Source organism: Anser anser (genome assembly GCF_964211835.1).
Source record: "Anser anser genome assembly, chromosome: 3".
Classification (NCBI taxonomy): Eukaryota; Metazoa; Chordata; class Aves; order Anseriformes; family Anatidae; genus Anser; species Anser anser.
Window position 1 is genome coordinate 19,974,095 of NC_139722.1, and position 14,329 is coordinate 19,988,423.

Here is a 14,329-nt window from a genome sequence, read left to right on the forward strand (position 1 = left end):
GTTCACGGTTTTTAGCATCATATAAAAAAGTTTATTCTTAATCATTATCTTTCAGATCTTTTCTGTTTCTTGTTAGGTTTGTGGAATTATCACTGACTGCTATTGATGAAGCAATAGAAAGTTTTTCACATTAGAACTTGATTCTGCCTTCTTCCCATTAGGCTTTTTTTTTTTTTTTTTTTCAAGAAGCAAATATTTTTGCACCACATATACCTATATATTTATAAAATTATTCCTGATTTTATCTCTGACTGCCAGAATTTTACTGTTAATGCATGACATAACGTTCTCGCAGCATGAAGCGCTTCACACGCAGTTTAGAGCTCCAGGACAAATGGCTTAAATATGTCAGTGTTCAATCTTGGTAAGCAGGCAAATCATAGTATACCAAATATAAAGATATACTTAGCTATAAATATAAGCTTGTGATTTTGTTACCTCTTTCTGATAAAATGGAATAAAATCATCACTGGGCACAGTGACCAGGAAACAAGTATGTCCAACAAGACCTAATTCATTACACCACCAGGCTAGTACGTTATGGTGTGTGCAATAGTAGCATGTTGTCTACCTTAGTAATCAACTGATCAGTGGTAGCAGAAGCAGTTAATGCCCACCCCCAGTTTCTGTTTCCTGCAACCATTAGTATTTCCTCTGAGAAATCCCTTTGCCAAGGGACATGAGCCAACTCTTCTACTCTCATAAGACTATCTGCCCATTGTTGTGATCAACAGGCCTTTCTCTGTGTTCGTGGACTTAATCCTTCCTGAACTTTCTTTGAGTTAATCCTTCTTCAGCCTACTGTGCCCAATATACCAAGCAATGCCTTTATATGTTATTCTAAATCCCTCTGTTGCTATTGCCCAGAAACCTTCCACATGTTTTTATATCCTCAAGACTATATTTTTCTCTTTCCTGTCTGCTTAATAATGGCTCTTAGACCTGTGATCAACCATTACATTTTGATCAGGTTTCAGAATACTGCAAGAATTTTGTATTATCCCCAAGCAATCTCCAGTCTTCCCCCTTTTATTTAATCCTTCATGTCATTGAGTTCTTTATGTACAATGTATCATTTTTGGTCATTCATGGATTTTAATTTTAAGATCACAAATAAGATTATTTGCCTCAATAATACTAAAACCAGAAAAAAAAAAAAAAAACAGAAACTATATTCACAAACAACTCCAAACCCTTTTTTTGTCACACGTATATACAGAGAAGTTTTACTTCCATCATAAAGGGAGAGATGATGTGGAATGGAGCATGTGAAATCAGTTATTCATTTAACACTAGTTGGGGAGAAAATCCAATATAAATTTAGAGCAAGAGTTTGCATTGCAGACACTTTTTTCAATGGAAGCGTTGATCTCAAATGGAACATTCAACCCTGCCAACTGTAGACTTGATTTTTTTTAAACTACCTCTCATGGACTGTTAGGAGCAACTTGTGGATTCCCTGGGGTTCACTGGCTGCACATTGAAAGTCACTCCTCACAAATGCTTCCAAAGATCACGGGCAGCCAAATTGTCTGCGGAAAGGATCAAAACAGACACATCAAAAGCTGAAGAACAGGTACACAGGGTCAGTAAAAAGCAAAGGAAATGGGACAGAGTCAGACCATCAAAAATATGGGTATTCTTTTCAGCATAAAAACTGGAGAGAGGAACTCAAAAGACAGAAACATTTGCAGCACGGTTTCAAAACTATTCCAAGAAGAAAAAGCATGCAGACATATGCCCAGTGCAAGTTGTTAAAAGCCGTTTTGTTTTTCTGAGATTCACATACTAACACTTGCACTTATTACTTTTTTTTGCATTAAGCTTTGGGCTCTGCTCAGTCTGAAATTTTTCCTCCTTTTGCTACACAATTTAGGCTGTCAACAAGAAAAGCTTTAATCTTAGCTTCACATGGGTCCTCTCCTTATGATCTGAAAATAAGATCTTAACACTGAAAAGTCAAACAATGCTTCACTAAAAACAAAACCAAACCAAAAACAACTGTTTCTCACTGCACACCAGACGTTAGGGCCACACACACTTCTACAAGAGCACATCTAAGGAGCAACCAACTGTACTGTTGGGATTGCAGATTAACAGCTTCTTTCTGCAGCCCAGACACATTGTGTGTGTTGCATAACCTATACTTGTGGGCACGTATGATTTTGCTCAAGCACCCAATTTTCATTTGACATTTAAAGAAAGAATGAACATCTCACTGAAAAACAGAGCCTTGGGCCAGGTTACCTTCTTGGTCGGGTCATGTAACCTCACATGAGAATGTCCCTTGCTCCTGACTCCTCTAGTGATGCTTGTCTGCTATGGCTCACCAGTGGCTCTGGGGCTGCAGGCCCCAGTGAACTGGGGGTGGCTGAGGGGGTGAGACCTGCAGCAGCTTCAGGGACACCAGCAGCTGTGGCAGAGAGAGTCACTGGGGTGACCACAGCACTAACTGCTTCAAACTAGGCTTTAGAGAACACTTTTAGTTTAGGTCCTCTCTGTGGTTACTTGTCATGAAAAAGTGTCATTGTTTTATACACGGAGACTACTTATAATTGGAACAGTACAAGCAGCTACATTTTTTTTCTCCGTTTTTTGTGATGATAATGAGTTGGTTGTGGTCATTTTATATGGTTTTCTTACTTGAATTAGTGTAAGTAAATACATAATATTCAATAAGATCTGAGGAATGTGCTGTTAGTAAATAGCAGTTTATACAGAATGAGATATTCAGTGACCTCCTAACTTACAGATTTGCTTCTATTCTGTTCTTTGTTGACCGTAGCTTTTACAAAGAGACAACAGTAGTACACTAGTCATTACTGGATTTACACATTAAGGAGAAGTAGCAAAATGGAAGCAGTTTTTGAGAGTTTTACACATTTAAATCTTTCTCATTCTGGCCCATGTTGTCATTGCCTGAGGCATTGTTCTTAAAGAGATTTATTATTCACATGCATGAAACTATAAATTTAATTTTTCTTTGTAACCAACACAAAAGACTAGTGTGTGCATATGTGCACATAATCCCTAATTGTGGAGTGTGCTGCTCACAAAATCCTTAGCAATTCCCCAGAGCCTTGAGGCTCTGCCCAGCTGAAGGCCCAAGATATGAGCCACATTCATATTTAATCAGATCAAATACAAACGTCTGCACCAACAGACAAGGTAAGCCTAGGTAAAAAGTAAGGTCTCTGCTCTGACTTGAGTACTATCTAACCCTTTTTGTTAAAATAGGCATTCATCTCTTTTGACTACACATGACAGAGTACCTGTTCACCTCTCATGTCTATACACCCAGACACATTTTTAGAGTTAATCTTCTGTGATGAAATATACTGATACCTCACAACTTCAAGTTTCTCAGGGAAAGATGGATCAGGTATACCTCTTGTATGAGGAAAAGAACTTTATTTTTTAGCTCACATTTCACTCACACAGGTAGGTACTTTTAGTAAAGTGCAGAAAGAAGTGTTCATAGTAAAATCTAGTTTTGCAGCTCCACCCAGGCAAGTAACGTCAACAGCAGTAGCAGCAAATTTAACAAATTTCAGCCTGTTCAATTTGTTCTGGCAGGCATCAAATTGTCTTTCTCTCACCTTCTCACTTTTATGTTACCTTTTTGAGAGGAGATGAGAGAGGAGAGAGGAGAGAGGAGAGAGGAGAGAGGAGAGAGGAGAGAGGAGAGAGGAGAGAGGAGAGAGGAGAGAGGAGAGAGGAGAGAGGAGAGAGGAGAGAGGAGAGAGGAGAGAGGAGAGAGGAGAGAGGAGAGGAGAGGAGAGGAGAGGAGAGGAGAGGAGAGGAGAGGAGAGGAGAGGAGAGGAGAGGAGAGGAGAGGAGAGGAGAGGAGAGGAGAGGAGAGGAGAGGAGAGGAGAGGAGAGGAGAGGAGAGGAGAGGAGAGGAGAGGAGAGGAGAGGAGAGGAGAGGAGAGGAGAGGAGAGGAGAGGAGAGGAGAGGAGAGGGAGTTTTAATCTTTTGAATTTCACTTCCCATTATTCTACCCTTCTTCATTTTCAGCATCTATGGTTATCAGAATACATGTAAGGGCAATTTCTGAAAATAACTTAAGCTGAGTCCATACTAGGAGGCAGGTCTGGAGTACATATTTTCTGGAAGAATATTTCATTCCCTGAGAAAGAAAGGAGTGTTCTTTTTAAGCAATTGTAAGAGAGTAGATGCACAACATTTAGAATGAAGAGTGAAACTGTGATACATGTATATAAAAATGCCTGGAAACAGGTATTACATGATCAATTGAACTGCTGAGTTTGTGTATTTGTGTACTTATTACTGTTATGACTATGCATAGTTATAATCCCCTTTGAATTGCCTAGCACAAAAAAAGAATCTTTTTTTTTTTTTTCAGGGTAGGTATGTAAATAATCAAGAAGCAATATTCATGGCAAAGGTTGTGTCTCTAATTGGACATGCTGATTCAAGTGCTGCTCCTAGCATTGCACATGATGTGACCTTATCTATAGATAGGATCATGCAAACCATCCCATGTGCATCTTGTTTACACATGATCAGAAGCTGTCTGAACAGAGGTGCTTAACACCCTGGAAAAATGTTCTTACATAGTTCAGTTTGAAAATCCTGGCTAAACCATGCTTTTACAAATTTCAGATTGAATTCGCCCACTATTTCCTAAGAGATGTGATACACATAATAAAATGCTTATTACAAACAAGTCCACAGATAAAGGATAAAATATATATGCTATGTTCTTATTAATACTCTTCTAATAAATTATCTGTTGTAAACATACCAACTGCTCCCATACACCCCCAGTCTCACTGAAGTCAAGAGAAACAATGAATTTAATGAGCAGGACTTCGAAATATGATTGTGGCAAGGTCCAGAGCTGGTTTTGATGAGGATCTACCTAGGCATTCTCCTCATGTTAAGCTCTCCAAAGAACAAAAAAAGATTTTAAACAGAAGACAGGTTTTGAACGAGTAATATTTTTTTATTTTTTTCTTTTTATAGGGAAGGCTCAGAACACCTAGTTGAGAAATGAAAAGGGTTACACAGATGTTCCTATGTGTTTCCATGTCCTTACTTCCAAGCTAAGCAATGACTATTTGAATCTCATTCTCCTTTCTTAGGTCCCTTAGTCCCAGGAAGCTTCTTTGCACCCTCTCTGAGACATGGCTCTCAGCTCTCTGCTGACTCCTCCGGCTTCTCCAGCCTCCAGAAGAAGGAACAACTCTTCTGCTTCTGGGCCACTGAGTTTCACCTTCCCCAGTATAAATATATATATATATTAATAACAGAAATTTGTAACAATCGAGAAAAAAAATTAGCACTGTGACTTAAAACTAAGAAACTGAATTAGGAGTCACTTGAGCACCTTCTAATACTCTGTTTATTAAATCTAAGACCTAAAAACTCTGTGCCTGGGAGAAAAAGAGCAGGGAAAACATTAAGAAGGATGAAAAAGAAAATCTGAAATGAAGAATTAATGACTGTGTCCTTTTAATCCTGGTGCCTCTGCAAAAGTTACAAATTAAAATACTGAAAGAATGTTTTTCATGATGATACTATGAATGATACTGAGATTTATTTTTGATGTTAAGGTCTAGTTTTTTGTACTTAAATGCCAGTCAGTTGTTGGTTTGCTAATGGATTCCTGTTAAAGAACAGACACTTTTTTTCTGTGTTTCTTTCTCCACAAAATTCTGGATTAGACTTTACCTAACTGAATTTCAATGCAATTATATTTCAGTGTAGTTGAAAAAATACCATGCAAAGTATAGTATAGCACCGTGCTAATGGTTCAATATATAATGGTGAGGTAAAAGGCATTTGGTGCCTATTTACAGTAAAAATACTTTCACTTTTTGAGTTAAGAGAGAAGGTGAGTTAGTTTCAGGTTGAAATATGACATATATTTTTCCTAGAAAATATTTCAAGTGAATAGAAAATTTTAATTGCACTTGTTTTTTTTTTATCACTTTTTTTGATAAAACAACAACAAAAACAACAACAAAAAAAACCCACAATCAAATTAAAACAAAAAATGAACAATTTTCTTTCTCAACCTTATTACTTCCTGCCAACCATTTTTAGCTGTTGTTCTGCTAGGGAAAATATAAAGAGATAGTGAGAGAAATACAATGAGAACTGACAGTGAGAGAAATGAAAGAAAAAAAAATATCAATTTTCTAAAACTCTTTCAACTAAATAAAGTTTCAAGTTAAATGTTAGGGATAGATACTTAACTCCCATACCCAGCCATACTTTAAAGGTATCATCACTTCCAATCTGAACTAGATGGGAATAGTTTTGCTTTCCACAGACTATGCAAAGAAAACAAACAAAGAAAAAAAACAGCCTAATGTCTATTTTGTGGATGAATATAGGACAAAATTATTAGTGGAGGGCAGTGGATTATTGAGAAAATAATTACTCTCTATGTAAATGAAGATAATTTCCATTGTGTTGATTTGCATGCAAAGGAGACTAACGTTGCTACTACTTTGCGTAGTGTTTTTTTCTCCATTTACTTCTTGAGCAGGCTGTCAGTTCTGCTTAGTCTTATCTAAACCTGGCATCTGGAAAGACTGTTGTGCTCTTTGATGGGCCGTTCCAGAATTCAAGGGCCAATAGGAAGATAGCCCAATTGAGTGGACCTGAAATTTAGGCATGAAACAAGAACCTCAGCTGCAAATCAAGACCCCCGATTTCTCTCCTACTGTAACACAAACGTGGTAATTAAGTTGGCCACCTGGAGCAAATAACACATTTTGGTTTTGTTCTCTTTTTAGCACTTATTTGCTTGTATTTCACTTTGCAGGAATGTCTTACTCTCTAAAATGACTTAATCCTAAACAGAGATCCTGTAACAAACAACAACAGAACATCAAAGGTGACTAAAGGAGAAAGATCAAACAGGAGTTAGGCAATCCAGGGAGCAATTAGAGGACATCAAAACTACCCCGAGGGAGAGAGCAGGACTGAGCTAGCCCACCCTAGTTGAACCATCCTGTTGACTTTGATCAGCTAGGAAAACATGGATGAGTTGAGGGAGGTCTGCTGATAGCCCAAATCTCAGGCAAGCTTGCTGAACACACCCTCCTATCTCAGTGCAGTTTGGTATCTGACCTGAAAGTTTAAAGAACTCTATCTTTCTGGTTTATTATTTTTAAATACAAAAATCTCTGTTAAAAAAAAAAATCATCTGAATCTCCCACTGAAATATTACAATACTTCTGGTTTTCTCAGACACTTTTCTTTAACTGTTAAACTATTACTCTAACCAAACAGTTTTACTTTGATTAAAAGCTCCAGAAGAACTGTTGCATTTCTCTGGAAGCTGAGGCCATGATGACTAGAGAAGGCCATTCCTGTCTCAGATTGTGTCATACTGGTGAAGTTGCTTATGACTCACCTTCTTTTAGGCTTGTGAGTAGTCTTATCCAAGCTGGTAACAGCAAGAGGTGAGCATTTCCAAACAGCAAGTCAACTAAGGGCAAGACCACAGAATGTTGACTGGAAGGTCTCTCGGCCTATCTCCTGCTCAGACCAGGACTATTGCCAACATTACCACAAACCAAACACGTCTTTGTCTAGTCAAATCTTGAGAACCTTTCACAATAGGGATTCCCAGCATTTCTGGTAACCCATGCCAGTGCCATGTTACCATCCTGGTATTTTTACCCAATGTCCAACTTTTCAAGTGATAATTTACAACCACTGCATCTTGCTATATATATCACCTGCCACTGCAAAGAATTTTTGGCATTCACTTTTTTTTTTTTTTTGTAGTTTCTCTTCAAGGTGTTATCAGCTGCTGTTAGATCAAACCCTTGCCCCCATTTCAACAGATAAAACAAGCCCAGATTCCTCAGCATCTGCTTATAGGTCATGCACTAACGGCATTTGGACATCTGAGTAGCCCTCTGCTGAACTCCTGTTTTCTCAACATCCCCTTGATCTGGAGAGCCCAGGAAGGGATGTGTCCTTCCAGGTGCAGCCTCACATGCATCAAATGAGTGCTGTGGGCCCTCACAGCGTGCTCTGACTTTCCCCATGGCAGATCTTTCTCCTTAGGGACCAGCTCTGCTCCTCACAGGCTGGCCTTGCATACCAGCAGCCACGTGCCCTGGAGGGGGGATATGCTCTGAGCCCTGACAGTAAGCATCTAAGAAATGGGCACAGTCCTACCGCATCGTCTGTCTTCAGAGAAGGCACTGCTTTTTATTTATGTCCGTGAATCATGTGGCCTGGTGTCTCTGATCTCGGCTAAAGTCTCCAGGCACAGCTGTAGTACAAATAATAGCCTGAAATCTCTTCCAGGTAAGGTATTTCCTCAGTGTAGGCAAGGGATTAGACTACTAACACCCAATTTCCTTTTATGCTGATATTAAGGAAAACTACTATGTGGGAAACCAAGGAGCTCATTGGTGTGAGTGCATTTTTCTTTGGGAAAGTTTCTTCAGGGGATTTTTCGTATTTTCCTTTAGGAAAATTCTTCCACTAATATGTTGGCTAGCTATTGAGCAAGGACCTATCATTTCTGAAGTTTTAAGCAGCTTGCTAAAGCTGCTCCTAGTATTATTTTTCATTTTTATTTAATATTATTTTTCTAGTCTATCATTAAAAAAGCCAGAAGGATAAAAAGTGTGTTATCCTATTGCACTATCTACTTTTCAAACCTGACTCTCCAACTGATATTTTTACCCCCACTGCATTCTTTGTGATAGAAAAAAAAAAAAAAAAAAGACAAATAGTTCTATCTAGTAGATTCATATTGCACAGTTATTCAAAAACAAAGACGATGGGTGAAAGGTGTTTCCCTAAATAGCAGATAGTGGGTTAGTCTGTTTCCCACCATAGCTACCCCTAAAAAATGCTGTCTTTGAAAGTGAGGACACACTAAGGAAGAATGTCCAAAACCCCAAAATATCTGGCAAACATAAATTACCACTGGTTGATTTAAGATACAGTAAGCATCCTACCTTGGACACATATATTAGCACCAGGTAGGCTGGATGAAGATACTTTGGAAGAGAACCTGTGCTTTTTTTGCCAATTTATATAGAATCTGTCCAAGGAATTTCTTGTTATAAAGAGATTAACAACGTATGTTCTGATGATCTACAAAACATGAGGCAATTACAGATGCCCTAGCACATGCCAGAGAGAACAGTACATTCTTGTTTGAACTGAGACAGAACCCTTTTTCAAAATGTAATTGGGCAAGGTGCAATTTTCCCTGGAGATTAACTTTATATACAGGAAATAAAAATTTTACCTTTGAATGATATCAATATAATCGCTGTCCCAACTAAGAAGAAGAAGGGTATGTGAATCCAGATTCTGTGGAGGCAATATCCTCAGCCTTTGCTGGGCCAGCAGATGTCATAAACTCTTGAAAGTTCGTGGTCAGAGAAGTTATATTGCCTCTGACTAATCTGACTATGGCAAAGCATACAGTATTTCATAAAGTATGTATCTGAGCATAACATAAGCTTTCCTGGATATTTGAGAAAAACTTATGAACAAGTATTCATGAATTTAAATAATTGACTTGGCTGGCACCCTGAGTTTAGCATACTTGTTCACAAGCCATCCAGCTACACCACAACATTCACTTGCATGTGTAATAGAAATAAAAGGCATTATTATATTCTTTCAGAAACCATGAGTTTTGCTTCTGTTTTTGGAAGATTAAAGATCAGATGTATTTAAGCTTCAGAGTCCTCTGGTAGCATATTATAAGAGAAACACTTTACTTGTGTTTTTATGGTGCTTTTTTTATCAGCTATTTTTACAATCTGCTCCTCTTAACTGTTACAGTTACTGCTGACCAAATTGGACCTAAACAATAAATGGGGTCACAATTCTGTGTCTGCCATAGTCAATGGAACATGTTTCCATTGTCACATATCTGAAGACATTTCGACATATCTTGAATGCCTCTTTTCATATCCAGAGATAGAATGTTAACTGTATAAACTAAACCAAAGAGGATTTGTGCCTGTATTTCTTATATCTGAATTTTTATCAAAAACGAATATAAAGATATTAATTATTTGATCTTTTAAAAATATTTTTTTTTCACTACTTCAGTTAAGCAAAAGCTATAAAACTAAATTACTGGTATGGAGTAAAACCAGCAAGTGGCAGTATTTGACAAAGGAAGCTTAAAATGTATTTGACACAGGAAACTTGAAAAGAAATGGAGGTTTACACTATATCTATTTGTAAGGTAAACATTTCTCCCAGCACTCAGAAAGAAAGGTCTTTCATTTCCAGCATATATAAGTATATATTTGATAGGTGAACTCCTCAACTAAAGAAATCAGAAACAGAAGTCATTTTTTGCATGGATATTTATATGCAGGGTCAACAGAAATGATCCTGCACATTTTACAAATATTCTTTTACCCATTATACTATTTTTTTTTCCAATGCATTTTAGGAAGGAAAATAAGATGTAGATAAACCAGATTTTTTTTTTTTTAACTGGGAGGGAAGGGAGACCACATCATGGTGTCTGTGTTTGTAGCAACAAAACCATGCAAGGACCAGAAGACAGAGATTTAAATTAAATTCACAGAAGGATAAGATTTTATCCAATCTTTACATGCTACGGTTTTATGAATATGATAAATGATCATATAGAAGAAGCCTTTGGGCCTGATTTTCTTCTTGCTGAAGTCACTGAACTGTTTCTCATTGATTTCAGCTATAGTAGCCCTGAACACTTTGTGTCTCAAGTTTGCTCAAGACAAACTTCTTACTCTAGTTATTTTATTGAAAAAAAAAGTTTGTGAGGAAAAAAAAGAAAAAAAAAAAGAAAGAAAAAAGAAAGAAAAAAGAAATAGACAAGATTATGAAGTTGTGAAAGCAAACATTAAAAAAACTTAAGAAACACCAGATATTTGTCTTCTCCCTTGTGCAACTGGTATGGTCTTCAGTTACGTAATAAAATACGTTTTTCCACAAGATTCCAACTTTGTTTATTTCAAAAAATAAATCATAATTTGGGGATGAAACATCTCATATTACAGAAAGTTTATGAAGAACAGTTAAGAAATGATGAGAACTTCAAAAAATTAGATTGAGACATAATACTGTAAATAGCTTTTCTATACAGCTTTGAATAAAATGGATTTCCTTTTTAACCCACTCTTTAAACATCTTTTTAAATTCCCCCTTTGCTACTTGAGAAAATCTCTTGAAAGCTTTTTTGGATCTTCTTATTCATCCCCGAGATGACTTCTCAATCTACTCATATTTCTCTCTTCTCTTCCCTGCCAAGCTAGTGTTTTATAGACTGAAAACAAGATAGAGTTCTTGGCCTTGGAAAAAGTAGCCTTTATGTTTGGGTCTTTCATCAGTGCACTGACAGGGAAAGAACTGACTGCTGCCTCGGCATCTCAATGAATGTCAGATTAATCTGCATTATATTTTAATTAGATGCATTAATATGCTACCCAGTGTCTAGTGCTGAGCTAATTGCATGCCACCTGATACACTACCAGATTCTACAGGGCATGAAAAAAGTCCAAAGGAAATGACTTATGAGGAATTCATAACAGATTAGCCAAGAGCCTGGAGGATACATGCAACTTAAAGTAAATGGCAAGGATGCTATGTAACATGTTAAGGCTAAATCACCTAATTAGGAGGAAAATATCCACGTCCTTTTAATCTTACACTTGGAATTGCATATGTATAGCATAGATATTTCCAATGCATAAGACAATAGTCTAGCAAGTTCCCAAATACTAAAAACTTTTCAGAACCATTTTAAATTCCTGCAGAAATCGTAATCAGCTTTGACGGTGTACTTTTTTTTTGGACAAGAATCATCATAAAGTACCACAGCACCACAAAGTAAACCCCTATCATATTTTTGTAAATGTTACAAATATTCTGATTTAGTGATATCTCTATATTATTGTGTTTAATTATTTAACCTCAGTTGTTCTGCTGCTTTTAGTATGGGCATTGCAGGACAACAGATTTATGACAGCCAAGATGTGAGTGGCATTTCCGGCAACCATGCCAATACTTGCACGTTGTAGGTCAAAAGTGTCTGAGCTTTTCCTGGACCAGGAAACAAACTTAATTTTCAGGTTATGCACATAGCCCAGCACTGATTACAAATGCAGAGGCAGCAATATACACAGCAGCTGCTTGCTGAGTTGACACTGAAGTGATGCACCTTTTAACCTTCTGCTTCAGTACACACTCACAAGCCTCACTTCTACTTCAGTCTGGTATCCTCCACTGTAAGACACAGCTGACATTTATATGAGTTTTTGAGCACTTCAATGTGTTGAAATAACAGATTAAGCCCAGCTCTGCATCAGCATTTAGAAATGTGCCTAATTCAGAAGCGTATTTGAGTGATAAGAGTCTTCTGGGAGCCTCTGGCTCTCCAAGAATCAGTACTGCTGATTGCACACCAATGAGCATCCCCTGTCTTCCTCCAGGCAGATCCTGCGGGTGGCCAGTTAGCTAGCCTCCTGCTCGTGGAGGGTCGAAGGCTGTTTTAAAGGGCTCAGGGCTCTTTAGAATGAGACAGACCCATCTGTGCTTCCACCAGCTAACTCGTGTCTTAGAGATAGGGAGTCACATCTCACTTTAGAGAAGAGAAACGTGATGTCTCAGGAGAAACTTAGTCAAATTGCATTTCTGCAGAAAGCAAGCTCCAGAAAATGACTTATCTCAGCATATTTGAGACTGAGCCCATCAGTGACTTCCAGCACTTGTAGCACACTTCCAGGCTCTGATTTCTCACATGAGGTGTTTGATTTGGTGGTGGTGGTGGTGGGGTGGAAGTAGATTCATTACCTGACTCACATGCTAAAACCAATTTCTCACAGTGAGATTCAGAGCAAGAAAAATCACAGCAATGTTTTTAAGTAAGAATGGCCTCTATGTGGTTCCCTGAAGAAAAAGGATCAGAGGCAACCCTGCAGAAGTGTCCCGAGTTATTTCTGGGGTGCAACTGGAGGTGCTGACACCCATAATTCATAAAAGAATGCTTTTGTTACGTTCAATAGGTTAGTTGTGACCACAGTTGTTATAGAAATGACTTGCCAATGTCTTCACCCAGGATACTCAAAGAGTGGAGAATGTTGAAGAAAATATCTCTGCCTACGTTGGACCTGACTCCACAGAAGAATGACAATGTTTTTAGGGCAATGAAAGAAATCTCAAAGGGAATCTAGTTTTGTATTCTTGTGCAGGATTTGGTTTGAAGAAGTGCTGAGGCTGTGGGACCTGAGGATGCAAACACTATTCCCATAAGTACAGATATGTTCTGGTGGGCTTACACCTCCAAGCCAGTGCACATGTCTACCCAAACACATTAGCAGTGTGTAATTTTCGTGAAATCCGTCAGGTTTGCCTAGGCCAGCAGTAAGTGCACTAAGAGGAGGCAGTCCAGGGGTTGTGTCCATGCCTCCAGAGCAGAATAGCAGCAGGACTTAGTTGTGTGGAACTTGCTTCTTCCCATAAGGGTAATGTGAGGTCACTGTTATTGTCTGTGCCAGGTGGGATCGGGAGCAAAAGGGACAAATGAGGCTCAGCCGTGAGCACAGTTCATGCGGGGTATCTGGGCATCACCACCGACTTTCTTTTTCCTGTCCTTCCCCTTGTCTTTTTTTGTCTCCTCTCCTCTTTCCCCTTCCCTTTCTATCTCCCTTCTTTTTCCCTTCCTTCCCCTTCCCTCTTCCTTCCTTCTTTTCCCTCCTCCTCCCTCCTTTCCCCCCCCGGGGGCAGCCCAGGCCCGGTGCGCGGCTCCCGCAGCACCCATGGGTGCAGCGGCGGGGGGCTGGACGGGGGGCTCCCCACGGCGGGGCGGCCCAGCCCAGCCCGGCACGGCCCGGCACGGCTCAGCCCAGCCCAGCCCGTCCCGTCCCGTCCCGTCCCGCCGCCGGCCGGGGCGGTCCCACCGCCGTCCCCTCCTCCATCCTGCGGGGGGGGGGGGACGGGAGCGCCCCTCCGCCGCCGAGCAGAGCGGCAGCCGCGGCCGGGCGCGACGCGGACCTGCCGGAGCCCCTCTCCTCTTCCTCCTCCTCCTCCTGCCCCGCAGCCGTGCAGCATGGCCCGGCGCGAAGCCCCCCCCGGGCTCTGTCTCCTGCTCCTGCTGCTGCTCCGCGGCGGGGGGCTCGCCACCCCCCCGCCGGCCGCCGCGCAGCCCCCGCCGCAGCGGGGGAGCGTCTGGTGCCCCAGCCGCTGCCTCTGCTTCCGCACCACCGTGCGCTGCATGCATCTGATGCTGGAGAGCGTCCCCGCCGTCTCGCCCCAAACCACCATCCTGTGAGTAGCCGGGCGGGCAGGGAGCGGGGAGGAGGAGGAGGG

General features: G+C 40.0%; 1 protein-coding gene across 2 annotated transcripts in view; it reads left to right on the forward strand.

Moving 5' to 3' along the window:
- Window positions 1-13,932: 13,932 nt before the first annotated feature.
- Window positions 13,933-14,329, forward strand: part of PXDN (peroxidasin) — an 80,707-nt gene continuing 80,310 nt past the window's right edge. For both annotated transcript variants that reach the window (XM_083829896.1, XM_083829897.1), the window contains exon 1: window positions 13,933-14,287. In XM_083829896.1, coding sequence (XP_083686022.1) covers window positions 14,070-14,287 — 218 coding nt within the window. In that variant the 5' untranslated portion in view covers window positions 13,933-14,069. The remainder of the gene's footprint in view (window positions 14,288-14,329) is intronic.